Source organism: Gadus chalcogrammus, chromosome 15 (assembly GCF_026213295.1).
Source record: "Gadus chalcogrammus isolate NIFS_2021 chromosome 15, NIFS_Gcha_1.0, whole genome shotgun sequence".
Lineage (NCBI taxonomy): Eukaryota > Metazoa > Chordata > Actinopteri > Gadiformes > Gadidae > Gadus > Gadus chalcogrammus.
Genome location: NC_079426.1, coordinates 7,329,358 through 7,357,068, shown reverse-complemented (window position 1 = coordinate 7,357,068; position 27,711 = coordinate 7,329,358). Strand labels below are relative to the sequence as shown.

General features: G+C 42.9%; 3 protein-coding genes across 4 annotated transcripts; 2 read left to right on the top strand and 1 right to left on the bottom strand.

Annotated features, from left to right (window-relative positions):
• The first annotated feature begins 306 nt into the window (after nt 1–306).
• Nucleotides 307–1,898, top strand: LOC130404604 (transcription factor Adf-1-like). 2 transcript variants are annotated; one of them, XM_056609422.1, is made up of 3 exons: nt 307–702; nt 947–1,206; nt 1,379–1,898. In XM_056609422.1, the coding sequence occupies exons 1-3, from the start codon at nt 570–572 to the stop codon at nt 1,730–1,732; spliced, it is 747 nt and encodes a 248-aa protein (XP_056465397.1). In that variant the 5' UTR covers nt 307–569; the 3' UTR covers nt 1,733–1,898. The 2 variants fall into 2 exon arrangements, 1 of the variants encoding a protein (XP_056465397.1); XR_008904244.1 differs by lacking the exon at nt 947–1,206.
• An 11,735-nt stretch (nt 1,899–13,633) lies between these two features.
• Nucleotides 13,634–17,386, top strand: LOC130404605 (vacuolar protein sorting-associated protein 8 homolog). Its single transcript, XM_056609424.1, has 6 exons — nt 13,634–13,652; nt 14,119–14,288; nt 14,592–14,760; nt 15,271–15,324; nt 15,530–15,610; nt 16,300–17,386. The coding sequence occupies exons 3-6, from the start codon at nt 14,719–14,721 to the stop codon at nt 16,441–16,443; spliced, it is 321 nt and encodes a 106-aa protein (XP_056465399.1). The 5' UTR covers nt 13,634–13,652; nt 14,119–14,288; nt 14,592–14,718; the 3' UTR covers nt 16,444–17,386.
• Nucleotides 17,387–18,108: 722 nt separating this feature from the next.
• LOC130404818 (cytolysin tenebrosin-B-like) lies at nt 18,109–21,158 on the bottom strand. Its single transcript, XM_056609733.1, has 4 exons — nt 21,026–21,158; nt 19,699–19,731; nt 19,461–19,535; nt 18,109–19,060 (listed from the first exon to the last, which is right to left on the bottom strand). The coding sequence occupies exons 2-4, from the start codon at nt 19,716–19,718 to the stop codon at nt 18,622–18,624; spliced, it is 534 nt and encodes a 177-aa protein (XP_056465708.1). The 5' UTR covers nt 19,719–19,731; nt 21,026–21,158; the 3' UTR covers nt 18,109–18,621.
• Between the last annotated feature and the right edge of the window lie 6,553 nt (nt 21,159–27,711).

The window sequence follows — 27,711 nt, the reverse complement described above, 5'->3', positions numbered from 1 at the left end:
CTCTCAGCAGATGGAAGCCTGCCAGCTGCAGCGCAGAGTCTGGTATCGATCCACACAGCCACGTCTCCGTGAAACACAAAACAGAAGATGAAGAAAAGTCTCTGTTTTTCCCCATCAGTAGCTGCAGTTCATCCATTTTATTACACAGTGAGCGCACGTTAGAAAGAAATAATCCAGGTAACGGCGTACGATGTCCGCGCTGACGGAGACGCACCAGCGCTCCAGCTCGTTTCCCTCTCCTCCTGCGCTTCACTGCGTGGACAAGAATGTCCAATATTCCAACGTAAGGGCCTGTGTCCACCAAAAGCGTTTTTAAAAGACGGAGCGCCGGTCTGCAATGCATTCTCTATGGCAGGACGCGCAAGCAGCGCGCCTTTTAAAAAGCCGGCCGGAGCGTTTAAACGCTCCACGCGCCTCGCGCTTTTAGACGCGCGCCCCCGTTGAAAAAAGTTGAACTTTTGAAGAAAAGCGCTTCACGTCATCGGCGCTTTTTTTGAACGACCAATCAAAATCGAGGATGAGGCAAGGCTAAAAGTATAAACCGAACTCAAACTGAAACAAACTGAAACATGTCGGACGAAAGCTTGATAACAGCTGTGAGCGAGTGTCCGGTCCTGTACGACCTCACGTTGAAGGCCTACCACGACCTAACAAAACGCAACCAGGCCTGGCGAGACATTTCATCTATGCTGGGCGTTACAGGTGAGAATTATTTATTAATTATTTATATTATTATCATGTTTAATAATGATATTATCGCATTTAACTATTAGCCGTTAGGTACAAACTGCCACCCGTACTTGGCAGTTAGTATTAACGTTTACTTGGCAGTTAGTATTAACGTTAACTTGGCAGTTCGTATTAACGTTACTGATAGGTAGGCTTGATATTAACCTTGTAGGTTGTGTGAATTGCTAATTGTAGAGACATAATCTTGTATCAACAGCTGAAGTGTCCCGCAAGAAATGGAAGTACTTGCGGGATAAATATTTGAGGGAGAGGAAGGCAGAGAGGGACAGGAAGAAAAGTGGGGCCGGTGCCACCTCTTTCAAGAGGTGGAAGTATATGGCGATCATGGGCTTCCTGGAGCTCCATGTGAAGGAGAGGGTATCTTCTAGTAATATGGAGCAGGGAGATTATAGCCGGCAGGAAATAGCACCGGAGATCTTGGCCCTGCTAGCGCCCAGTATGTCTCCCCAACGAGAGGTAGGCCTATAACAAAAGCTATAGTAGCCTAAAACATATGCTAAAAACATACCCTAACATACTAGTGTTCTTAAGGTTTTTGTTGGGTGAAGCCAGATGCAGAGATATTTATAAGTATTCACCATTTTAATTTGCACATTTTAAACAAACAAATGTATGCTTTCTTTCACAGGTGGTGGCTCAAAGTGAAGAGGAGATATCTCCTCCCTCTCCCAGCCTATCAGAGTCCGCTGTGGACACCTCTCCTCCATCTCCTCCCACTACCTCTACGGTGACTCTGGTCACACCGCTGCGTCCTGTACCTCCACCACCACGCAGGAGACAGCTGGAGCAGCCGCTGTCTGCGTTCCAGAAATCAATCCTGTCCTCCATCCAGAAAGAAAAGGAGAATACAATGGCTGTGGACAAGGATGAGCATTTTATGCTCAGCCTCGTCCCATCATTGAGGAGGCTGTCGAACCAAAAAAGGGCCCAGGCGCGCATGAGGATGCAGCAGGTCCTTTATGATGTGGAGTTTGGAGAGTAATTAATTTGTAATCATTTTCTATTTAGATTTAGTTTTAAGATTTAACATTTTTTTAAATGTGTAAATAAAATTTGTAATCAGTTTCTAGTTAGATTTAGTACAAGCTATAAGAAATGTTTCAAATGTGTACATAATATCTTGGAATCATTTTCTATTTAGATTTAGTACAAGCTATAAGAAATGTTTCAAATGTGTACATAATATCTTGGAATAATTTTCTATTTAGATTTAGTACAAGCTATAAGAAATGTTTCAAATGTGTACATAATATCTTGGAATAATTTTCCAATGAATCAGTTAATTAAACATTTAAATGCTAAGACAATGTTGTTTTGTTTTCATTACATTGGGTAGTAGTAGGATAATGAATGCTCTGATGATGATGAAGGTGTTAAAGGTGTGTTTTTGTCTTCAGAAGTAATCCAGCATGCAACATGAATGTTGGATTGATTTAAGAAATTGTATTATTAGTTTTGGTTTTTCGCCTTTTTTGATTTAAATATAGACAAAAATTATAAACTAAATTCCATCCTGCCAAGTCACTCGACCAGGCAGAGATGAAAAATAGCGGTTGAAGGTCTCCCTCATTGCGACCGCTTCCCTGGAAGCGTTGTTGCTGCCGACCCTCAGACAAATCACCTCAGACAAATGCAAAGCCGTTGGGTTGCTCTCCCTATAATTGGTGTTCTTCTTGGCGATGGTCGGCCCAATAAATGTTAACACTCCTTCAAACTGCTGCCGGTTGAGTCTGAAATAGACCTTGAAGCGATCCTCGTCCAGGCGGAGCTCTTGACACAGCCAGTGGTATTCCCCGTACTGCCCCCTACCACGATTAATACTGTGGACCCACACTCTCCTCCGGGCAACCACGACAGGCGCAGGGGGATCGTCCGCAACCTCCGCTGCCACGGCAAGAAGCGCTATTAATCTTCGATTCATTTCGCAAATTGTAGGAGTAACCAGAGAGGACGTTCAGGTGTCAGATGCCATATGATGGAGCCAACAGATAGAAGCTGTGAATCTATGGATACAAGCGATGACGCGTATTTAATGACGTAAACGAAAAACGCTTCGTGCGTCTTTTTTTGAGCGGCGCGCACAAACGCGTTGAAAGCAGTTCACGGAGCGCTCCGTCTTTTAAAAAGGCTTTTGGTGGACTTGGTCAGACCCCTGCCCTCGGGGTCTGACCGGGCCAAGTCTCGGGCAGGAAGGGCCCCCCCTTCCTCCCCTCGGGGTCCGACCGGGCCAAGTTTCGGTGCAGAGGTCCCAGTTAGGCCCTAGACTAAGGTATTAAAATTTCAGGGCGGTAGGACCTTCCTATCTCAAAAACTGTTTTTCCACCACATTCTGAACCATTAGGTCTTGCAGGCTACACTTCTGAGGGGCTTTGTCCAAATGACACTCCATTTGGGAAAACTTTTTTTCTCTAAGGGCTAGAACTCCAAATCTCGGATATGTCGTACACGGGGCCCCGGGAAATGTGTGTAAACATTTTAGCATCCCTAGCTATCTCGAAAAGGTCGGCAAAGGGGCGTGACCTCCAACAGTACAGTAAATGTACATAAGACAGAGGTTAGTTTCTAGTCCCCATTTTTTGTGGGATGGAGGTGTACATTTGTGGCTAAAGGTGTGTAGACACAGCTGGCCTGTGGCCACGTTTTTGAAGTCGGGGGTCAAAAGGTCAAAAGGAGCCGGCACCACGCCGCTTATGAGATAACAAAAAGTTAATGTGTGTTTCTCTCATAACTTTATGTCATTATTAAAGAGAGGCCTGATTCTCAGATATGCATGTTGGATGGCTAGGGTGTTGGTCTGGGAAGAACTTCAGGCCAAAATCTTGCAAGCGAGCCACTGGGTGCAGGTGCAACGAGATGGAGCACTTGCTGAGCCTGGACTTTCATAATCTTCGCTCTGTGAATGTGAAGGATGTTTGGTCGGATGTTACAACGAAGAATCATAATGTGAATGGGAATATTCTATAAATCTCTTGATATCATCTTTCGTCTCAACACTTCTGCTGCAGCCACTTAAAGTCTCACTCCGAGAACCTTAAAATATGAATCAATCCATTAGAAGTATGAAAATATGTTCCCGGTGGTGCAACAGAGCAAACAAGGTGTCCTTTGACATCTACGTTTCGAGACGATTGCAACAGTGCCACACATGATCATATTTGAATATGTTTCGGGGTAGTAATTAGCTGTCGATTTTGGAGGCCTTTATCAATAATGACCAGCTATAGATTTGCTTCCCGATGGAGATTTTTGACAAATTACATGTTAATTAGAATCTACACGTTAAGCTGAGTCCAATGAGATCAAGCTCGGCCTCTTGCTACACCGAGATCATGTCCTAGACCTAGGTGTACCATGTAAAATACATGTTACCATTAGCTAGAGTGTCGTTCTTGGTGTCATTGGACTCAGCTCAACGTGTAGATGCTAAATAACATGTCATTTGTGACAAATCTTTATCGGGAAGCAAATCAATAGCTGCTCAGTATTGATTAAGGCCTCCAATTTCGACAGCTAATTACTACCATTAAACATGTTCGAATATGCTCATGTGTGGCACCGTTGCAATCGCCTGGAAGCGTAGATGTTGAAGGACACCTTGTTCGTCCTCTTACCCCACCGGAAAGATATTTACATGCTTCTGATTGACTAATGAATTGATTCAGCTATTCCCCCAGAAGTCTGGGGTCAGTCTGGGGTCAAAATGTCCTAGAAGCATCCCAAAAAAAAAAGATATTATTGGCCATTTTGGCCAACGTTTTGAAAGTAATAATATTTGAGGGAATATTTTTTTGTTGTTGTTTTAGCAGCGAAATGCACCGTGTGCGTGTGTGTGTGTGTGTGTGTGTGTGTGTGTGTGTGTGTGTCTGTGTCTGTGTCTGTTTCTGTGTGTCTGTGCGTGCGTGTGTGTGCTTGTGTGTGCTTGTGTGTGTGTGTCTGTGCATGTGCGTGCGTGTGTGTGTATAACACGCTATTTTATGTTGAAATGCGACGTAATACAGTGTTCACGAAACGTACACTGTCAACGTAGGTATGTTTTTGGCGACTGGGTTGGCTCTCAGATATACGTGTTTCTAACAAGATGATATCATTAAAAGTTACATAAAGTAACAGTTTAATAACACAAACGCAGGAAGCACGTGAGCTGCTAGTTTAGCGAAAGCAACCTGACGTCGTTGAAACATGCGAGCGAGCCGATCAACTCCTAATAACTATAAAACTAAAGATCAGACACAATCACTGACTGAAGATTATGCAATTAAAAAGTATATTTCTCGCTAGAAATGTTATTAGAAACACGTTTAACGGTGAATCGGTCCTAAAATATTGCATTTCCCATTCAGATAATAAAGATTAATAAAGATCATACACATTCACTGACTGAAGATTATGTAAGGAAAATGTACATTTCTCGCTAGAAATGTCATTAGAAACGCGTTTAATGGTGTATCTGTCCTAAAATATTGCATTTCCCATTCAGATAATAAAGATTAATATAAGCTACGCCGTGTTCCGGAGCCGCGGGGGATTCTGGGAATTGGGGTTCTCAGTTGACAAATGGGGCTTTTGTTAACTTGTTTTGTTGTTAGGATTAAGTGGGGTTAATGGGTTCGGGATGTTATGTGGTTGTGTGTTGTTCTATTAACATTGTCCGTGTGTTCATTATTGTCGACACCGTCACCGAGAGTGACGTGACCATCGTTTCGCGCAGCTGTTCCGTGTTGAAGTCTCGTTCAATAAAAACCAACTCTCGTTGTCGAGCGTTCAATAAAAACCAACTCTCGTTGTCGAGCGTGCCCCCCCCCCCCCCTTCAACTAACGTGTCGTCGTCGTCGTCGTCGTCCCCCCACAATCGTGTGTCGTCCTCCCCCCTCAACAAACGTGTCTCCCCCCCCCCCCCCTCCCCGGTCAACAACAGTCTCCCCCCCCCCCCCCCCCTAAACAATCGTGTCCACAATTTGCCGCGAAAGCCGTGAAACCCAAACCCCGAAACCCGCCTCCACAGCGGCACACGTGGATACTGTAGGTATAACACGCTATTTTTTACGTTGAAATGCTACGTATCCAGTGTTCATGGAAACGTACACCACTGACGTTTTTTCTTGGCGACTGGGTTGGGGGGATGTAGTGGCTAAAGTTCCCTTCTTGTGATCGTTAAGTATCTCTCAACATATTCCAGCTCCAACCACTCCAGACGGAAAGAACGAGTCTCCACTCGCGTGTTTGCTCCATCTCTACTGAATACTCACAACAAAACGAATCAACCGTTTTCACCCTCCCTAAATGCGCGAGCTCACTGCTCAGTACTACCGCGAGCGCTCTAAAGCAACTCATATGTCCTATGCATCTCGGATTATTCTAAGCAATGCATGCATGTACACTTAACACATGCTTAACTAAATTGCTAAACTATAAAATACAATTAATCAATCACTATAATAAGGAATCACTAAATAGGAATCTAAATAATATAATATCTAAATCTGAGTAAATTACAACATGGAAAATGGCACTCACAGGGGAAACCCCTGAAATGTTTTGTTACGTATTTTAAGAATCTAAGCTACCCACACATAGACCAAAATTAAGCAGGACCAAACATATAAGCCGTAAATACTATACATAGCCACAAGGGGAGCAAGAGCTTATTGGAGGCTGCTCCAGCCTTTTAAATATATGAAGAAGCCGTTACGGCACCCCGGCCACGCCCACTTGACGGTCCCTTACCTGTGCACACTAGGGGAAGGGGCCACACAGACAGAGATTTTCAGCGACACCCGCGGACAGTCACGGGCCTCTGCCCGTGGCTGGAAGTAGCCAGAGTTATTATCTCTCACACGTGTTCTACACGATTCCTAGAATTCCCTCCGTATAGCTTCACTTACCATGCCGAAACATGCCGACGACTTTATAATAAATGAAGTGAGTTCAAAGCAACCCGGGATTGGACAACTTTCTTCGAGAATATGCAACAGTTTCAAAAGGCAATCAGGGATACACACAGTGTTTCATCCACGCCTGTGCAGATTATTTTCATGTCTTATTTAGCTTTTTGTAAGCGTAAATACATCCACCACAAATTGTGTTGACAATATGTCTCAATGAATTCAATGAATTCAATTCAACAGAATATCCAGAGGTATAACAAAGTACAACGATAAACTTATCAGCTATGACTGAATGTAAGTGTAATAACATGTGGGATACCTCAGGGTTTCATCTTGGGCTCGGTGTTGTTTAGGCTTTATATGGTGATACTGGGAAATATGAAATACAACAACATTAACATTGAGCCAAAAGGTGTGGTGTAAGAGAAATTTGAATGTGTTCAGACATGTTGCTTTTCCATCGAAGTCGATGAAAAGCATTACGCCATCCTTCCCACGCAATAAATTCTCTGTAACTGCGAAAACAGAAATACATGATATGAATGCAGATTGATAGCTGAAAAACCAATGCTATGTCTTTTTTACTAAATGGCTGTTTTTAAGTCTTGGGCTTGAAAGTAAATTCATCATTCTATATCCCTGCAAAGCAGCAATACTTTAAAAGTTGCGTTGTTGTTCTGAATAACAATGCAACAAACAAACAATGTCTACAATGATCATTTATCAAAGCTCAAATCTGACCAAATGTTTGCTTCCCGGTCTCTGAAGAGAGTCTCGAGTAAGTCCAGTCTCTCAGCAGGGAGTCCTAGTCCAGTCTCTCAGCAAGGTCAAACACACAGACACACACGCACACGCACACACACACACACACACACACACACACACACACACACACACACACACACACACACACACACACACACACACACACACACACACTCACTGCATGCATTCAACATAAGGACTTGTTTACTCTGAGAGCCAGCAGCTCCCAGTAGGTGTGGTCTTGGACAAGTTGAGCAAGTTGTTCAAGAGTCCTGAAGACCCACACTGCATCCAACGTCTGTCTTTCTGATTCTCTCTCTATCTTTCTCTCTGTTTGCCTGGCTGTCCCTCTCTATTATAAGATATGTATTTTGTCCTTCAATGTTAATGTTTATAGATAGCGACTAAAGAAAGTGGCGAAAAGAGAATATAGCCTACGCCATATGCAAGGGTACTCATCAATACTTAACCTTCATGCTGCAGTTGTCCAGGCAATCTAATGTCACTCTGCAGATCAGGCTGGCCCCAAAGCTGTTTTGGCCATTTCAAAAATCCCAGAGCAAAATGTGAAGCTTATGATACTGCGTAAAGTGCTCTATTTAGACATATGTGGGCGGGAGAGTTGTTGTCTGGGAGGGAGGGGAGGGTGTCGGACACTTAAATGTGCCTTAAGTGGAAGGCAGGGGGAGGGGTTATTGTTGTTATATATTTATTAATATTTCGTACTGTATCCTATTTATTCATTATTATTTATTTTATTTTTAAAAGCACTGAACAAGATCTGCACCTTAGTTTCGTTGTGTAAATACACTGTATTTAACCCAATGACAAATAAAGATTATATTCTATTCTCCGCAGGCACTCAGAACGATGGAGACCGCGGGCTGTCATTGGCCAGCTAACGTCTCATTCCCGCAGCCCCTAGCGTTCCAGTGTTGAATTGCAATACCATACTGAAAACTGCAAATGCAGAACTTCGAAAGGTTCACGATGTCGAAGCATCTGGGTGTTCACAGAGTTGGAGGACTATAACGGATCCCTAAGAGTTACATATAAATCCAAATTGACCAGATATTTAAGCATGTGTTGCAAGACGCAATATTAAGGCTAAGTGTGACCGTTTCTCTGCAGAAATTGAAAATAAAATAAAGTGATACCTCAGGTCTTACATTATTGGCGCAGTTATTACATTTTCAAAGGATTTTTTTGATACAAGGCCAATAACGTAATAATCAGCCAACGTATTACGTTATTACATTATTGGCAAAAAAGTTATTACGCTTAACAACTTTATTACTTTATTGGCAATTTATTACTTTTTTGGCTTTATTACATTTAAATTATTACGTTATTGGCAGTTATTACGTTATTGGCAGTTATTACGTTATTGGTTGCTACAAGGTGTCCATGACCAAGATACCTAACCTTGTAAGTCGCTTTGGAAAAAGCATCTGGTGAATGCCCTAAACATTAATGCAATAAAATATAATCCATGACTGATAATTCAAAGCCTCTGCGTCTAAATAAATTGTTTACAAAATAAAAGTGTCTACTTACTCCCAAACGCTTACTCCCTGAGCAGCTGACCGGCAACGCGGCTATTAAACAATTTTTTGCAGGATTTACGCAAGCATTGGGCAGTACGTGTACACGGTCAGGAAGTTTTGCCTTCTTAGATGTGGCATATACTACGGAGCAGCTTGTTTGTGGTGTTTTGAAACATTGAACCCCATTTACGGCTTATAATAAATGCAGCCTTATTTTTTAAAAATAAGGTAAGGTTTACAAAAGAAGTAAAGGTGTAAGATAAGCAGAGTAAGTAAATAAAGACACAAAACTTCATTATTGTGGTTAAGGCTTTAATGCGTTTTTTAAGAGGGTAACCTACTCAGACACCCATTGTGGTGTAGTCTATGACTTCGAACCTCAGCAAGGCCGTGCCGGTATTGGACATGTCGGCTTGGATCACAACATACTCTCCCTTGTATTGTACGGTGGAGCGTGGTGGTCTTCGTGGTCGCACTTGGTCTGGCTGTTAAAGAGGCCAATAGCAAACCAGATCTTACTGTACGTTCACACCAAAAGCTATAAAGCATTTCGAGCGATAAATGTTTTGTGATGTGTTCAATAATAGTCCTTTGTATCTTTCAGGCTGTTTATTTAACATTCACAGTCTTCATTAACTTAACAGGCATCTGTTGGGTGGCCACGAACTATATTCCCTCCACCGTTCGTACCAGCACAAACTCTCGTGGGACTTCCTTGCAAGCTGACTAGCTGATGACAGAGTTACGGATTACCGAGCTGCACTTCACAAAATAAACGTGTAAACTAAGTCTTAAAACATTAATCATAATCGATTCATACGATTTAAAGCATTTATATCGATTGTTGGTGAAGCCAAAGCGATTCATTCTATTTATTTATTTTAGCAGATCGATTTAGTTGAATCGGTAGGACTGACAATCGATTCATCGATTCATCACATGAATCGTTACACCCCTAATAAACACCCATTCACTTTCTATTAGACATGCACGATAAAGCGATAGTAGCGATAAAACGCTTGAGCGATAGCTTTAAAACTGTAAAGCTGTAAATGAGAGTTGAAAACGGCTCAACTCTATGCAAATGAGCTAGTAGTGTTTCGGCTGTAAATGACCGCCAGCCAATCGGAATGTTGATGTCTCTCGCCGGCGTGGGTCCCAGTAAACATACGCGCAAGAGCGATATGAACTGTACATATTTTTGACAGCGTTGCGTTTGAGCTATTCTGCGATTTTGCATCTTTTACAGCTTTTGGTGTGAACGTTCAGCTATAGATGAAACAGTCAAAGGGCACAGAGAACAAGACGGCCAGCTTGAGTTGGTCATTGTTGGGGTCGTTGTGGGGTTTGTCGCAGTCCTTCGACAGGTCTTAGGTGAAGACGCCCACAAAGCCGGTTGCCGTGCCGCGACCGCTTTCTCAGTATCTCAGGAACTTCCAATACTGGTATCGGTATCGGATCAAATCTACTAAACAGGAAATAGGGGCTGCAGAGGTTGGCCCATTTTCTGCATCCCCATACCTTCTTGAAAGCCCTCTCTTGGAACCTTTCTTTCTTTTTATCAAATTAACCTAATTAAGTGTAATATGGAAATGTATACATGAAGGGGAATTACATTACAAAGTTATATAAAAGTAAAAAAAAAAACTTCCAAATGTTGGTGTGTCAGCGATGTGGTGGTTGTATTGTCTGGTGTCTATTTCACAACGTATAAAAGATGGTGTTCTCTCTTCATCATGCCTTCGATTCGATGCCCCCCACAGGAAAAGGTAGGGTCTCTCTGAGGGGTCATGCTGCTCGTGTGTGTATCCTGGACCATTCGTCATCATCATCTTCTTTAGCCCCTTTTATGTGTATAACCAACCCTTTATACATTGCTATGTCTGTGGGGTATTTGGGTTCTCATACTCATCTAGGGTGAAGCATAGCAACACATTTAAAAAATGCATAATATAAACAAATATATTGTATGAAAGAGATTCTATCTGTTCAGCTCAATCATCTCAGATTCTAATCTGTCTAGCTAGTTGGCAAAAGGTAGACAAATAAGCATCTGAACTAACCTGTTGTCCTGCTTCACGTCGCTGCTCTGCTGCACGTCTGCCTTGTTCCCTTTTGTAATTATTAATATGTATGCATTACTTATTCATTCGTTTATTCCACACGGGAATCCCCTTTATGATTACTCTTCCATTGATACGTTGATGCGTGCAGTGGGAACACATTGATGTGTTCCCACTGCATGGCTTTTCTCCTGAAACGTCTGAGCTCCCATGGGTGTTGTGAGTGTGAGTCACACACACACAAATACAGGTAAACAAATACACCCAGCAAGTACTAACATGTAACATGATAATGACCTGCAGTTAACAAGAACTACACAACATGTTTATGACCTGGAGTTAAAAAGTTGCACGCAACATTTTAATGGGCTGGAGTTAACAAGCACTGCACAACATGTTAATGACCTGGAGAAAACAAGTACTACACAACACACCTCCTTCTAATGGCCTAATCTCAACCTGTTCCTGAAAGAATTTTTTTCTCAAATGCACTGGAAATCGTATAAACCACTTTCCCTCTGGATAAAAATGTCTAATTAATAAATAAATAAATGGCCCGCTTAATTGAATTATGAAAAATGACCATTAGCCTAATAACCTGGCGTTAATGAAAGGATGATTCTATCTGCTGCCCTCTAGTGGACGGAAATAAACGAGTGCTGCTTTAAGTAAGAAGGGTGACCGAGCGTATCAAACACACGTGTGCCTTGACGGTCTGGTCGTCCTCTGCCAGGAGGGTGATGGGCATGCGGTCGTGCGACTCGCGCTGTCTCTTCAGCGGCTCTAAGGGGGAGGTGTGCTGCATCGAGCCACTGCACACCCCCCCGGACCTGAGGGACCACCCCATCACACCCTACTCCCTGCTGGCCATGGGCTCCCTCACCAAGGTAAGGGCTCTGGTTCAGGGTCGGCGGTGAATAGAAGTCATTATGGGATGCATGAACTGGGATGATCCCGGGTGGAACGTTTTGGGGGCAACAGCGCCTGAATTACGCAACTGTAGGAGAATGAAAAAGGAAAAGGAAATAGAAAATAAGAAGGACGGTTTCAGTGTACACATTCAAAGCTGTTTTTTCCCTATTTATGATCAAATTAAAAACTATCTGGTTTCTTGGACATTGTAGAATTGTTGGTCGAGAAGTACCAAGATGGTCAGTTTAACCAATTTTATGGCATGTGATTGAAACTATCGTATTTACCAATATATCATATATATATATAATCACATAATATAAACCCAATTATCAAGGTAAATGTAAAGCCAATTTCTTCTGTTTCAGATTCTTGTGATCGGACTCATGCCCTCCCTCAAAGTGTGGATGACCTTCCCCTACAACAAGGTCTGTCCTCGCCTCAACCCCATCTCTCTCTTCTCTCTCTTCCTTCTATGATTATCAGCTCGTTCCATCGTCATTCATCTTCTCTGATGTTTGACGTTCATGTATTAAGTTTGTATTGTCAGTGTTTCCCCCAGCACTGTATGGTTAAGGCGGCCGCCTTAACAACACTAGGGCCCCGCCTTGACTAACAATGTATTGAAAAAACACATATATATATTATCTATATGCATATATATATAATTATTATTATTATATTATTATCTTTATTTTTATTATTATTTAGCATTAACAAAGTACAAAACTCTCGTGGGGAAAGAAAACATACTTCCATCAGGTACAAAAAATAAAGATAAGTAATGCATTGGCAATAATGTTCACAACAATAGTCGTGCCATAAAGCTTTTTGAATGGAATTGAAACGGCGCCATCTGGTGGTTGTATATATAATTGCACTTTCTATCCATGCGTTACCTGTCAATCCACCCCCATTTTACAGGGAGTACCAGTTTAGATTATTCAGATGTTGTTGTTTACACTTCATGCCCCTGACTGAGCGTACCGTTCCTTGCTCCCTCTGGAAGCGTTTTGTCGTGCATCATGTGCGTGTTGAACGCAGGTCGAGACGTTGATATCCATTTTAACTCTGATTTACTAGCACCCGAACAATGTTACCAGTTACACATAACCGGTGCCGTAGAGCGCCCCCTAGGCCATGGGAATAACAATGCATACTGTTGACTGTCTAATGCATACATAACATTGAGGGTAAGGGTTACAGAGGATCCTGCAGGTGTGTACGTTAGGCCACTCCCCCCTCACCTGCGTCCGCCTGGCGGGAGTTCTCCAATATGCTCCGATAGGCCCGTTCATCTGAAATAACACCGTCGTCAACAGAAAGCTCCTCTTCCCTAAAAGTCTTATTTTTGGGTGAACATTCAAGTCCCAGCTGCATTCTGCCGGAGATAGGGGAGGAGAATAACAAGATTTAATAAACAGGAAATTAAAAAAGAATAACAATAACATCTGCGGCAGGGTGGATTTGGGCATTTTTTTGTCCTTAATACTGGAGCTTTTTTATCCTCTATAGTGGATGGCCAGGATGCTTATTCATTTATATGTGTGTGTGTGTGTGTGTGTGTGTCTGTGTGTGTATGCACGGTTGTGTGTGTGCGTATTACCTTTTGTGTCTGTGTGTGTGTGTGTGTGTGTGTGTGTGTGTGTGTGTGTGTGTGTGTGTGTGTGTGTGTGTGTGGGTATGTGTGTCTGATCCTGGGGGTGCTGGACACCTTCAACTATGAGCAGGTACCACACACACACTCAAACCTTAAACTATGAGCAGGTACCACACTCACACCTTAAACAATGAGCAGGAACCGCTCACACCTTCAACTATGAGCAGGTACCACTCACACACACTCACACCTTCAACTATGAGCAGGTACCACCACACACCCACACGCCTTAAGAGTCTGAGGCCTCAGGTAGGGCAGCCAATCACAAGCCTTAAGAGTCAGGCCCCAGGTAGGGCAGCCAATCACAGGGTCAACGCACCAGGACAGGACAGGGGTGAGTGCTAAACAGAGATCACAAGGTCAAATATGGCAAGAAGACATACATTCAATTTAAATGTAAACATTATAAAAAATATTGATTAACATTCACCTTATATGATTAATTATTGTCATTATAAATTAATTATCCTGTTTATTTATGGCTCTTTCTCTTCCTCTTTCTCTCTCCTCTCTGTCCCCCCCCCCCCCCCACTCAGACCCTCCTTGAGACCACCACCAGCCTGCTGAACCACGACCTCCACTGGTCCCTTGCCCACCTGCGGGCCAGCGTGACGCGGGGGCTGGTGCCGCGGCAGGACACCTGCAACATCTGCCTGCTGCAGTACAGGTGGCGCCACGACCCCCCCGAGGAGATCGTCATCTTCAGGTCAGGGGTCAACCCGAGGGCTCGGCACACACACACACACACCCACGCACACGCACACACACACACACACAGAAAACCGTACACACACATAGAGCTGCCTAGCTGCTTACAGAGCTAGGTATTGCTCATATAAATGGAGTTACCTGAAGTCGCATGGAAACCGTTTTCTGTGAAATAGTTTCTGCGATGGCGACAGAAACCGTGCTGAACATTTGTAAATCCTGATACATTGTGTATTCCGATTCAATGAATTGTTGGTGACCTTGTGTGTTTGTGTGTGTGTTTGTGTGTTTCTGCCTCCAGCTGTGGCCACCTGTACCACTGCCAGTGCCTGCAGGCCAAAGACTGTGGGAGTGGCTCCGGCTCGGAGCGACCGCAGCAGTGGAGCTGCTTCAAGTGCTCGTCCAATCAGGGAGGAAGGGGCGGAGCCATGGCAGACCAGAGGCGAGCCCGGAGCACCTCTCTAGCCCAGGTCGGTGGAGACCCCCTCGTGTTTGAGCGCCTTCCTGTGAGCGCGACCAGACGATGTCATTGTCCTGATTAGGGTCGGTCCGATACCGGTACCAGGATTGGACATTCCTCCGATAATGCCTAAAATGCAGTCGGTTAACGGGCCGATCCGATACCTTCACTTGACTCATTTACTACACAAAGAACATCAAACACTACGATGCCTTGAAGAACACAAATATATTATTATAAATAAAGATTAGAAATGACCAAAAACTGAACCCCACCACCACCAGTACACTGGTGGGCATCAGATGACTGTTAGCATTAAACACATGTAATAACGCAGGCATAGCCTCTGATTGGCTGATAGGGTCACACGGTCAGCTGCTGATTAGGCGCTGAGTAAGGCAGGGACAGGAGGGCCCAGAGTCCCCGACCACACTGTTTATTCAGACAGCATGGATCGGTCCTGACATTGCCTCCTCTGTATCCCGCCCCCCCCCCAAACTCATCCGAACCGCCCCTCCAGACGAACGTGACCTCATCGCTCCGAGAGCCCGGCCTGGAGGCTCATGGGAAAAAGGTAATGCTCTCATTTACTAACCGTTAGCTCTGTTGGCGTCAGCTTTGTAACCGTCAGCTCTGTTAGCGTCAGCTCTCTTAGCCTTAACCCGCTCTATGGACCGGGGCGAGGGGACGGTGCCTGGCTGAGCCCCAGGTGGTGGACTGGTCCCGGTCCTGATGCTGTGTTTCACGCAGTACAACATTTTGTGTTGTGCGTCCTCCAGCTGTTCGTGGAGGCGACCCTTGACCCCCAGCAGGCCCAATCCTGGGACCACCTGCGGTGTTTGTACCACGGGCCGTCGCGGGTAGGACCCACCGCTAACCCCCACCGCTAACACCCACCGCTAACGGCCACCGCGCTAATACCCACCGCCTACACCCACCGCCTACACCCACTGCTTACACCCACCGCTAACACCCATCGCTTACACCACGGCTCAAAGCTGTCTACCTATCACGTAGATAGCGTTAGGCTAGCAGGTAGATATTCTTTAGCTAGCACTTGGATAGCCTTAGGCTAGCACGTAGATAGTGTTAGGCTTGCACGTAGATTGCATTTAGCTAGCACATTGATAGCCTTAGGCTTGCACGTAGATTGCGTTTAGCTAGCAGATTAATAGCCTTAGGCTTTCATGTAGATAGCGTTAAGCTAGCACGTAGATAGCGTCTAGCTAAACGCTATCTACATGATATATAAATGCTAAGTGTCTATGTGCTAGATACAAGCTCTCCACTCAGTGTATTTGTATATTCTAGCTGTGTTTGATATGCAAGCTAGCTATACTCTAGCTACATGCTAGCTACAAGCTACACGCTAGGTCTGCTATGTAACCAGTGGGAGACTGCAGCTCCTCGGGTTAGTTGATGCTCGCTCACAGAGTTCTGATGACAACGAGTCTGCATCTCATTAAGAGCAGGAGCCAATAGAACGTGAGGAGGAGAAGTTGAGGGTTTTCTAAACACTCCAGTTTTCTTGTTTCCCCCCCCCCACCAGCTGGCGATCCTCTCGGAGCTCACGCATTGCCATGGCAACGAGAAGGCGGGGCTTCTGCATCCTGCCCCCCAGGGCACAGGAAGTGTGTTCCACAGCGAGGACTTCAAGCTGAAGCTGTCCCCCCCGCCGGCGGTGGAGGAGTAGAGTGGGGCTCTGAGGGGCTCCAGTGTTCAGCTCCCTGCTGCATGGAGCCGTCAGGAAACAACCCAACCAAAACGTTAGATGGAAAACAATCCAAGATCAGGGAATGTGATGTGACCTAAACGTGGTCGGTCCGACTATGAAACGGCTTCGCTTGAGGTCCAGAATACTTTGCAGCCTTTGTCGATTCGGAGGGCAGCCAGAGAGCCAGGACAAACCACTAGAACTAAAACCAGTACGACCAGTACATACAATCCTACTGCTCTTACACAAAGAGTTATAGCAGTGCACAGAATACTTCTCCCTGTACACATACAGTAGTAGAAGTACACATAGTACTGGCAGTACATAGAATACATCTCCCTTTATACGCTCAGTAGTTCAAGCAGTACACAGACTTACAGCAGTACACATAATACTTCTCCCTGTATACATACAGTAGTACTAGCCCTACACAGAGTATGAGTAGTACAGAGAATACGTCTCCTGTACACACAGTAGTACTAGCAGTAATCAGCAGTGTGGTGGGATGGTTCACCAGCTGATGAACTAGTCACTCTGCTCATGTATAAATAACCCATGGATGACCCTGTCTGGTTCAGAGGGAGAGAGATTTTTTTCGAGTTTTTGTACTCAATGAGTGCATTTGTTGATGAAAAACAACTTGTTCGGAACACTAAAGTGTTTTATTGTTGATAGATGTTTTTCTGTGTCATGTATCAGCATCTGCAGATAACATGGAAAAGACTTAATGATTCTTATTTACTTAATACTTAAAAATCTGTAAAAAGGGATTATTAAATAAAATATCATTAAAAATATCATTGGTTTAATATGTTTTCGTTATTGTTCAAGTTCACTAGTTCATTTCAGATTTTGTAAATAATATTTAGTACTATGCTTGGCATCTCCACTTGTTTTACCGTTATCAGCCAATAAACCTGAATCTGCCAAACATGTCTCAACATCTCCCTTCCTGGTGGAAGCAGCTCCGATGATTTGGTTGTTTTTAACGTAACTCAACCTCTTCAGCAGCAGGGGTGATGTTGATTTGCCCCCTCGAGGCACTCCTGCCGTGTTCTTCTGGAAAAAGTCTGCCGTGTCAGGATCGCTTTAACTCACTTTATTTGGTAAAGTTTTGGACTAGTCTCTGAAGCAAAGGAGGAGGAGGAATTGTATGGGCACGCGTGGAGATACACTTAGTAAGGCATCTGAAAGATGTGTTACCTGGAGCGTTCTAGCCCCCTGGGCTATGTGTTGTGACTTATCTACTGGGCAGGTGTGGACTCAGTAATGTGCTCTGATTGGCTAAGCATGGTGCTGAACTCCCGCCCCATGGATACCCGACGACGGGACTCGATATTGGTATCGATAAGCCCAAACGTTAAGGATTTTCGGGTTTTGAAAAAAGTGCCACCGGGTCCTTGACAGAACCGGGTTTCGATCCCCATCCCTACTTGGTACCCCAACGGAGGAGTACCGAAAATAGGAGGCTCAGCGTGGCTCAGCGCAGCTCAGCATGGCTCAGGGTGCTTATTTTGGGGACCCTGCCCAAGTTTTCGAGGAGAAAGCGCCAATATAATCGAACCGCACCGAACCGTACCGCACTGCTCGGTGGAAACGAGGCATTAGATACGTGTAATGAATGACACAACACTTAATTATCATGGTCAAGGCTTTAATGAATGACGATCATCTGATTGATACAGTTTAGTCTACAGGGGGTATTCACACAGGGCCATCCTTCTTCTCTTTGTTGTCACTAGGGCTGGGCGATTTGGCCTAAAAAATGTATCAGATTTTTTCCAACTAAACCCGTTTTATAAGTTTGGATTGTATTTGAAGAATAACAATGATTAACAAAAGCAAAATAAATAACACACATCTCCTACTCTGCTGTATTCTTCAGTTTGGTTGCCACAGACTTTAGGCAATCTCTACATACTCACTTTTATCAGCGCATTCTGCCATGTTGATATTTTACTTTTTCTAAAGAGGAGGGGGCGTTACTATGGACCACGGGACCTCAGAGAAGGAAGTGGTGGCGCTACTGTAAATACCAGATTAAAATCACTGCACTTGATGAAAAATAAAAATGTTTTTTTTATAGATTTTTATTTAAAAGAATCGTCCTAGATCATCAATTCAAATTATGATTAAAAATTGATTAACCGCCCTGCTCTATTTTTCAGTGACTGCAACCCTCAGCAAGGCCGTGCCGGTGTCGGACATGCTGGCTTGGACCACAACATGGTCTCTCTCTTTTTTTATGCTGCTGCCGCCCCCTTGGGCACGGACAAAATCACCATAGTGTACTACATCATTGTAGTACATACGGGAGTAGAGCTCTTGGCAGCACTTAGTGTGGATATTCATGAGGCCAATGGCAAACCAGTTTGTATAAGTGTTATAGTTAAAGGGCACAGAGTACATGACGGCCAGCTTGAGTTGAATATTACGGGCGTTGCTCTGCGCTTCGGCTTTCACCAGGTCGTAGGTAAGGACGCCCACCGCGCCGGTGGCCGTGCCGGGGTACTTGACGAATGTAGCCATTCTGCTGGATTTCGGTCCCAGGTTGAGGGCCAGGGGGACACTGCAACACCCTCTTTCGATGTACAACCTGAAGATAGGAACAACAACGAATGACACTCGGGAGACCCAAACAACAAATATCACGAAATCCCTCTTTCTCCTATTGTCCCCAAATTGAACACCCTGATTGGGTAAGAAAACATGAACTATGATAACATAAGTACGGTATAATAAATGTGCTTTGATCCAAATTGACGCTTTATCCAAAAGGAATTCAAATGAGTTTTAGAAACCTGTCATTAAGGCGCAGGTAGGGGTTAGGAGGCATCTTAGTCGAAGATGCCAACTGACGACATGGGGAATTGAACCCAGTACCTTTATGGCTGGGATCCAAGCCCCATTACTCTCCTGTCCCTAAAATATATAATCTGAGAGTTGTACTCCCTGTTTGTGTGCCTGGCAAATAATTGAACAAATGACAGGCTTACTGTGGGTTAGTGAGGGTGACGGTATCACAGGAGTTTACTAACTCCACGTAGCAGCCACGGACAAGGTCTTCTAGCCTGGATGAAACAGAGCAGTTGGTTAGGCTCCATTCTCTTTAATCTCCGAGTAAATTTCTTCCTCAAAGGGGATCACTCAAACATCAGCAGAAAAATCTGCTGAAATTGAGAGGGTTGTACTTCCTGTGTGTTCTCCATTTAAATTAACCAATGGTGGACTTACTGTGGGTAGATGCCAGCCATGGTCTCTGCTTTGCTGTTGGAAACAGAGCAGTTAGGCTCCAATCACTTCAATCACAAACTTCTAGTAAACTTCTAGGTCATCATTAAAAACTCTTGCACTGTGATTCTGAAATGTAAAGTACTCTTCAGTACTTAAGTAAACACAGTAAGCAGTGTAATACCCCCTCTCGGCTTCCAAGCCCTCTCTCTGGTTAATAAGGAGTTGTTGTAACACCACTCGCCTTGCGTCGAGCCGTAAGGAAACGCTCCCACTCTAATCAATGAGAGCTGCTACATTGAATGTAGAAATGTACATTGGAAACATTTTAGTTGGAAAGGATATATAGATATAGATAAATCTAGATGTAGATCTATATCTAGATAGATATATCTATATATAGAGAGAGAGAGAGAGAGAGAGAGAGAGAGAGAGAGAGGTATCAGCTATGAAAGCCCTTGGTCACGATTAGAATATAGCAGGCTAACAGTCTATTGGTTAGTTTAAAGTCCTGCCAGTGACAAATCTGGACAGCTTTGTCAAGAAAGCAGAAACTGAATTGCCAAGGCCATGCTTAAGAATATTTTTGTTTGCAGTAACACCCCCCCACCCCCCCCCCAAAAAAAGGGTTGTGGGTAGGTCTATCTTTTTTTTTTCAGATACAAAGTAAAAAATACATACATGTGCTTGTTCAATTAATCTCTTTTGGATTATTTTGGCTCACCATTCCTGTTTCTCACTGTTGACTCAAGAATCGATACGTTCTTTCGAATATGTGTGAACAACACCTGCCAACTCTGCCTCTGATTTGCTTGCCGCAAGTTTACAACCGGCCAGTCGGTATATTTTTAAGGATGGCCTAAAAGCGTGGATATATCTTATATGTGTCAAAGACATAACATCAGTATGCATTAAGAGTACATCATGCCTGACAACCTTGCATATTAAAGGTAACGACAATCTTTATGGAAAAATAACGTGAATAATTGAAGACGTACTGATGTACCAAACAACAACCGAAAGTATCAGAGTGCGGTTATGTTTGAATCCAAAACTAACAAAGGATACTTTGAGGATACTCTTTATTTTAATATAAAAAAACAGAATGTGAGGATTTATTCAATAATTAGTCTAAATTAACAGTTAAACAGTTTAAAAAATGTTTTATCTATTAATCTGTCAAATTATATTTGAGGTCAACAGTAAAACAATTAACTGTTAACATCCCGAGTGTAAAGTTAAGGAAATCTATAGGAACCCATTAACGTCTGGTTAGTAATTGTTTTGTTGTAACTTTTGCCGATAGTAATGCGAGAGATTTTTTTTTTACCCTTTTCAGCGTCGATGAGGAAGGCAGCGAGGTGTTGCTGAAGAGTGGTGCTCTGAACGGGTATCAGTCAACTTCTTCTGGACCTCTCGTCAACCTCAGGTTTTATTCACTCAGGGAATCAAGAACTGGCCTAACTTCACTATCGCTCCTCCTCCGATTTTCTCAGCCTGTGTAGTAAATGAGCTAGTTATGTGATCGGAATTGGTGCATAGACTCGCCAATTCGCCAACACTGCATTTTTGACAGTGTCTGAGGAATGCCGATTCTGATCGGTATCGGAACAACCTTACTATACAGGAAATATGCTGCCGAGGTTGGCCAGTTCCTGCATCCCCATCCCTTCTTGAAAGCCCTGTCTTGGAAGCTTTATTTTTTAAATCAAATTAACCTAATTAAGTATATAATATGGAAATATATATAGGAAGGGGAATTACCTTACAAAAAGTTGAAAAACAGCGATGGAGCAGATGTGTTGTCGGGTGTCTGTTTCAAAACTTATAAAAGGTCGAAGTTGTTGTTTTCTTGCCTGGATGAAAGAGAGCGGTTGATTAGGCTGGTTATACTTCTTGTAAACTTCTTGGTTAAAGGGGATCGTTCAAACATAATTTCATCATTAAAACCTCTTCCAAACAATGATTCTGAAATGTTAAGTGAACAAATGTGGCTCATCTCTGCAGTGTAATACACCTGCTCATGTGAAAACATGGGGGGGGGACCTTCCCTCCCATGCCCTCTCTCTTGTTCTTTAAGGAGTTGTTATTCATAATTTAGAGAGATTGCACAATGTGTTCTACTACTTGTCCAGGCAACGTGCAATTGTACGATACTTTAGGTTGTAGTTTTTTCAAATCTTGACAATCTATAACCAAAGGTATTGTACAATACACCTTTCCTCACATTTCAGCTGGGGCTATTAAGAAATGAATTACATGGTACTAATGATTTATAATTAATTACATCCTGCATGAAATCTTTATATTCTTCTCGGAACTTTGTATAATTAGTTTCAACCCAAGAAGTCGATGCGGTAAGCATACTTCAAGCGGATAAGAAATTTGGCGACATTGTAAACAAAATGACGTGATACCTCACTCAACAAAGACCATGCAATCTTTGTCTCTAATAAGCAAGAGAATGGAATCCATTTCCCTGTACCGTGTTTTGTCTATGAAATTTGCATATTCTCCCTGGAACTTCTTCTACATTTCCTTGTTTCGTGTTCCAGAACCGAAGGAACTCTTGTTTCTTAAAACACAGGCATCCCTTTGTTACTTGTGTTGTCCTTCAGTGGTCCTCAAGTGCTCTGATGAAGGATGTATATTGCAGGAGGTCTCCAAAAACAACAATCTCTCTGTGGGGTACAGAGGTAGCATGCTGTTGCTGTTTAAGTAGTTGTGTCCATTCAATTACTTATTTGCAATACCTTGGTCATGTTTCCAGAAGATAAGTCACTGTCTTCAGCAGAAGGTTGTGGCCGAGCGCTCCGATTGGACTTCAAATGGAGACTGAGTTGCAGAGGTTGCATCTGCTTCTGAATTCAATCCCTTTGATTATGGGCATTATGCCCCGTTTACACCATCCCGCTAATGGCCGCTAATGGCCGATGGACCACCGATGTGGAAGTCGGGGTGATTCGGGTGACATCGGGCTAAAAATGTATGGTCGGGTCAATTTATCGGGGTAGCATTTACAAATACCCGATGTTATAACGATAACATAACGATTTATGCCAGGGAAGACACCCGAAATTCTCTTTTTTTGCCTTCGGGAGAAGGCAAAGGGGATACTGGTTTAGACTGATATTTATTTATATATTTATTTATATTACAATAGCGATTTTATAATAATAGAACGCCGGTTCTAAATGGGCGAAATACCCCTTTAATTATAAAAGTAGGACATCCATCCATCACCCCCTATTTATACCCAAGTGGCAGATTGAGGGTCTTCCTTAACACAATTTGGTCACAATCGTTATTTGTCGAGGGTTCTCGAGGGTCTTTCGTGTGTTGAGGTTGCCGATATATAGACGATAAAACACGATAAAGCGCGGAAGATTAACGAATATAGCTGATGTACCCCAGGAAAATTCCCGAACGACTTGCGATGTCTTACGTTATACTCCCGTAGTCCCGTTCTATTCCCGATTATAGCCGATTGGCCCATAGCAACACCTGGTAACCGATTCTACCCCGATAGACCCAAAATTAACAAACATGTTTGTTCTTTGCCGATGTTACCCGATGTTGCCCGATCATTGAGCTTTTCTTCCCGTTGTCTAACGATCTTCCCGGGAAGAGTAACGTTGTTTCCCGATGCAACCACGCTATTTGCCGATGTTATAACGATAGCTGCTGATTTAGCCATCGGGAACCATCAGGGCCCACTATCGGGTAGGTGTAAACAGGGCATTAGAACTTGTTCCAGATAAAGGGGGTTGGGGAATGGCAACAGTTTCTGTATTCAGTGGCCTTGTGAACACTGACAAGGATTTCATCCAATGCTTGTTTTGAGAGACATTGGCTGTCCGAAGTTAACAATGCTACAAGGTGTTCGAGTTTCCAGCCTACTTTTACTTCAACGCAACGCACGCCGCAAGCTCTGCTCTTTCTACTTCGGCCTTCAAACGGAGGGAAGGATCAGTGTTCCCGCCACAATACCTTTGACTGAAACGCTATAACCTGGACCCATTCAATTGGCATCATTAACGTTTAGGATTTGCACGATAGCATCATTGTTGTAATCACCAGAAAATCTTTCAACAGTTGACCACAGTGTTAATGAATTCATTGTATGAAATCATCTCTGCAGTAAACCAATCTCCAGGTTTCTGTTTTTTCATTAGAGGCCAATTTTGAGGGCAAAATTTACCTTAAAAACGATTTTCATATTAAGGATAACAAAATCAAGCAATATATTATATCCATCAGGTTGATATTCAGAATTTTGGGATGTATTTTTACTTACATTTTAAACCAGTGCAATTTTCTGCTTCCCATAATTAGTAAGCTAAATAAGAAAAGTTCGAAAGGATCAGGTTGTTAGTGGCCCCGGGTTCCCCCACCGGATACCTTAGCTCCATTACTGGGCACCAGTCCACTACCATTTGCTATAAAAATTGAGGGCCTATATGCAGATTTTTTAAATGTGCTAGCAAAACAGCGGATGGGTTAATTTCCCATGCCAGGTGGGACATTTAAATATACTTTAAATTAAGCACAAAAAGTAAAGGCATACTTGTAATAAGTTTTGCATACTTAAATTATAATTATAATACACTAAAGTATACTACTTTTTCACCTGGGTTACCACTTATTATATATAACGCAGAACAAAACCTCAAATCATCGCAGAGCCATTACCACTCATTATATATAACGCAGACCAAAACCTCAAATCATTGCAGAGCCATTACTACTCATTATATTTAACGCAGAACAAAACCTCAAGTACACGCTGGCTGACACGACGCTCCGTGACTCGTCTGGTGAGACCCGCTGTACGTTGAGGTTCTGCTGAGACTGACTCAGACCGAAAGCGGACCCCAAAGACTTCCTCCACTCAGTACCGATGGGATATCGCAGCTTGAAAAAGCATTGAAACGTGTTTGAATCAATTATACCGTTTCAGTAATGAAATTTCTGTTTTAAAATGTTACATGGTGGTGCAGCGCCACTATTACATTATTTTGGGAGAACACTTTAATATACATATTATATATTTTTATATTTTCAAAAAATTACAGGCACCGGCATCCCCTGCTTTACCTTAATACGTACCGTACCGAACCGAAAACCGTCCCCCCAAAAATGACTGTTCCACCCATTATATAGACTCGGAAGCCCCGCCCATTCTACCAGTGATTTGAGTTTGCCCTGCACAAGGGTCTGGAGAAGAGCAATACATTTCTTTCTGCTTCCGATATGTTTTGGCGGGAGCCAATCATCAAGCTGCCTTTTCCCCTTGGCGCGCTATTGGCTGGTTTAACACAATGTAGACAGGAAGCGACGGCCAGCAGCCAATCACGTATAGACAGAGTCAGTTGAACTAGGCCCGTTGATCACGCCTCTTGTGCTGAAGAAAATGACAGCAGCTTCCAAAGACCAATGTGCAATCTACGATTGAGCTTGGTCTGGCAATAGCCAGACTACTCATTATACATATGGATAAAAACGTAAAAAAAGTTAGAAAATTAAGCTTGGCTTATAGCTGGGAGTTGCAAACACTAAGCAAAGCAAAAATCTGTGCAGTTTTCAGTGATATGTGTTCGAGTGATGAAACATTCTTGCAAACTCGCCAACACTGCATTTCTGGCAGTGTCTGAGGAATTCCGATTCTGATCGGTATCGGAACAAACTTACTATACAGGAAATATATGCTGCAGAGGTTGGCCCATTTCCTGCATCCCCATCCCTTCTTGAAAGCCCTGTCTTGGGAGCTTAATTTTTGAAATCAAATGAACCTAATTAAGTATATGATATGGAAATGTATATAGGAAGGGGAATTACCTTACAAAAAGTTGAAAAATAAAAGACTCCAAATGTTGGGGTGTCAGCGATGGAGCAGATGTGTTGTCGGGTGTCTGTTTCATAACTAATAAAAGGTCAAAGTTGTTGTTTTCTTGCCTGGATGAAAGAGAGCGGTTGATTAGGCTGGTTATACTTCTTGTAAACTTCTTGGTTAAAGGGGATCGCTCAAACATAATTTCATCATTAAAACCTCTTCCAAACAATGATTCTGAAATGTTAAGTGAACAAATGTGGCTCATCTCTGCAGTGTAATACACCTGCTCATGTGAAAACATGGGGGGGGGGGGGGGGGACCTTCCCTCCCATGCCCTCTCTCGTGTTCTTTAAGGAGTTGTTATTCATCATTTAGAGAGATTGCACAATGTGTTCTACTTGTCCAGGCAATGTGCAATTGTACGATACTTTAGGTTGTAGTTTTTTCAAATCTTGACAATCTATAACCAAAGGTATTGTGCAATACACCTTTCCTCACATTTCAGCTGGGGATATTAAGAAATGAATTACATGGTACTAATGATTTATAATTAATTACATCCTGCATGAAATCGTTATATTCTTCTCGGAACTTTGTATCATTTGTTTCAACCCAAGATGTCGTTGTAAATTGTTCCGATGCAGTAAGCATACTTCAAGCGGATAACAAATTTGGCGACATTGTAAACAAAATGACGTGATACCTCACTCAACAAAGACCATGCAATCTTTGTCTCTAATCAGCAAGAGAATGGAATCCATTTCCCTGTACCGTGTTTTGTCTATGAAATTTGCATATTCTCCCTGGAACTTCTTCTACATTTCCTTGTTTCGTGTTCCAGAACCGAAGAAACTCTTGTTTCTTAAAACACAGGCATCCCTTTGTTACTTGTGTTGTCCAGTGGACAACACAAGTAAGTGTTCAGTGGCTCTGATGAAGGATGTATATTGCAGGAGGTCTCCAAAAACAACAATCTCTCTGTGGGGTACAGAGGTAGCATTCTGTTGCTGTTTAAGTAGTTGTGTCCATTCAATTAGTTCTTTGCAATACCTTGGTCATGTTTCCAGAAGATAAGTCACTGTCTTCAGCAGAAGGTTGTGGCCGAGCGCTCTGATTGGACTTCGAATGGAGACTGAGTTGCAGAGGTTGCATCTGCTTCTGAATTCAATCCCTTTGATTATGGGCCTTAGAACTTGTTCCAGATAAAGGGGGTTGGGGAATGGCAACAGTTTCTGTATTCAGTGGCCTTGTGAACGCTGACAAGGATTTCATCCGATGCTTGTTTTGAGAGACATTGGCTGTCCGAAGTTAACAATGCTACAAGGTATTCGAGTTTACAGCCTACTTTTACTTCAACGCAACGCACGCCGCAAGCTCTGCTCTGTCTTCTTCGGCCTTCAAACGGAGGGAAGGATCAGTGTTCCCGCCACAATACCTTTGACTGAAACGCTATAACCTGGACCCATTCAATTGGCATCATTAACGTTTAGGATTTGCACGATACCATCATTCACCAGAAAATCTTTCAACAGTTGACGACAGTGTTAATGAATTCATTGTATGAAATCATCTCTGCAGTAAACCAATCTCCAGGTTTTCTGTTTTTTCATTAGAGGACCATTTTGAGGGCAAAATTGAGGGCATTTTTCCCACAAGGAAGCTAAAATAAATAATTTAAAAACGAATTTCATATTAAGGATAATAAAATCAAGCAATATATTATATCTATCAGGTTGATATTCAGAATTTTGGGATGTATTTTTACTTACGTTCTAAACCAGTGCAATTTTCTGCTTAGTAAGCTAATTCTCCTAAGCCTCCTTTTTCTTCATAGAGACTAGACTAAACCAAAACCTAAACCAAATAAAGTGAGTTAAAAGCAATCCTGATTCAAGTACCTTTTCTAAAGAACACGGCATCCTTGACAGCGGTGAATTATACTTAGCAATGGTGAATTATGAAATATAATTCACCGCCGGAAGTTGTGAAGAGCCCATGCAAGTGAACGGAGCGTTTCATGGCATTGAGAAGACCCGTGTAATAATCCATAACAATTCAACTCGATTATTTTTAATGTTGTTGGGTTGGGTGTTGGGTACAAAACTAATCTTGACGAAATCTGGTGTGGACGTGTCCCCATCATAAACGTTAATGATGCCAATTGAATGGGTCCAGGTTATAGC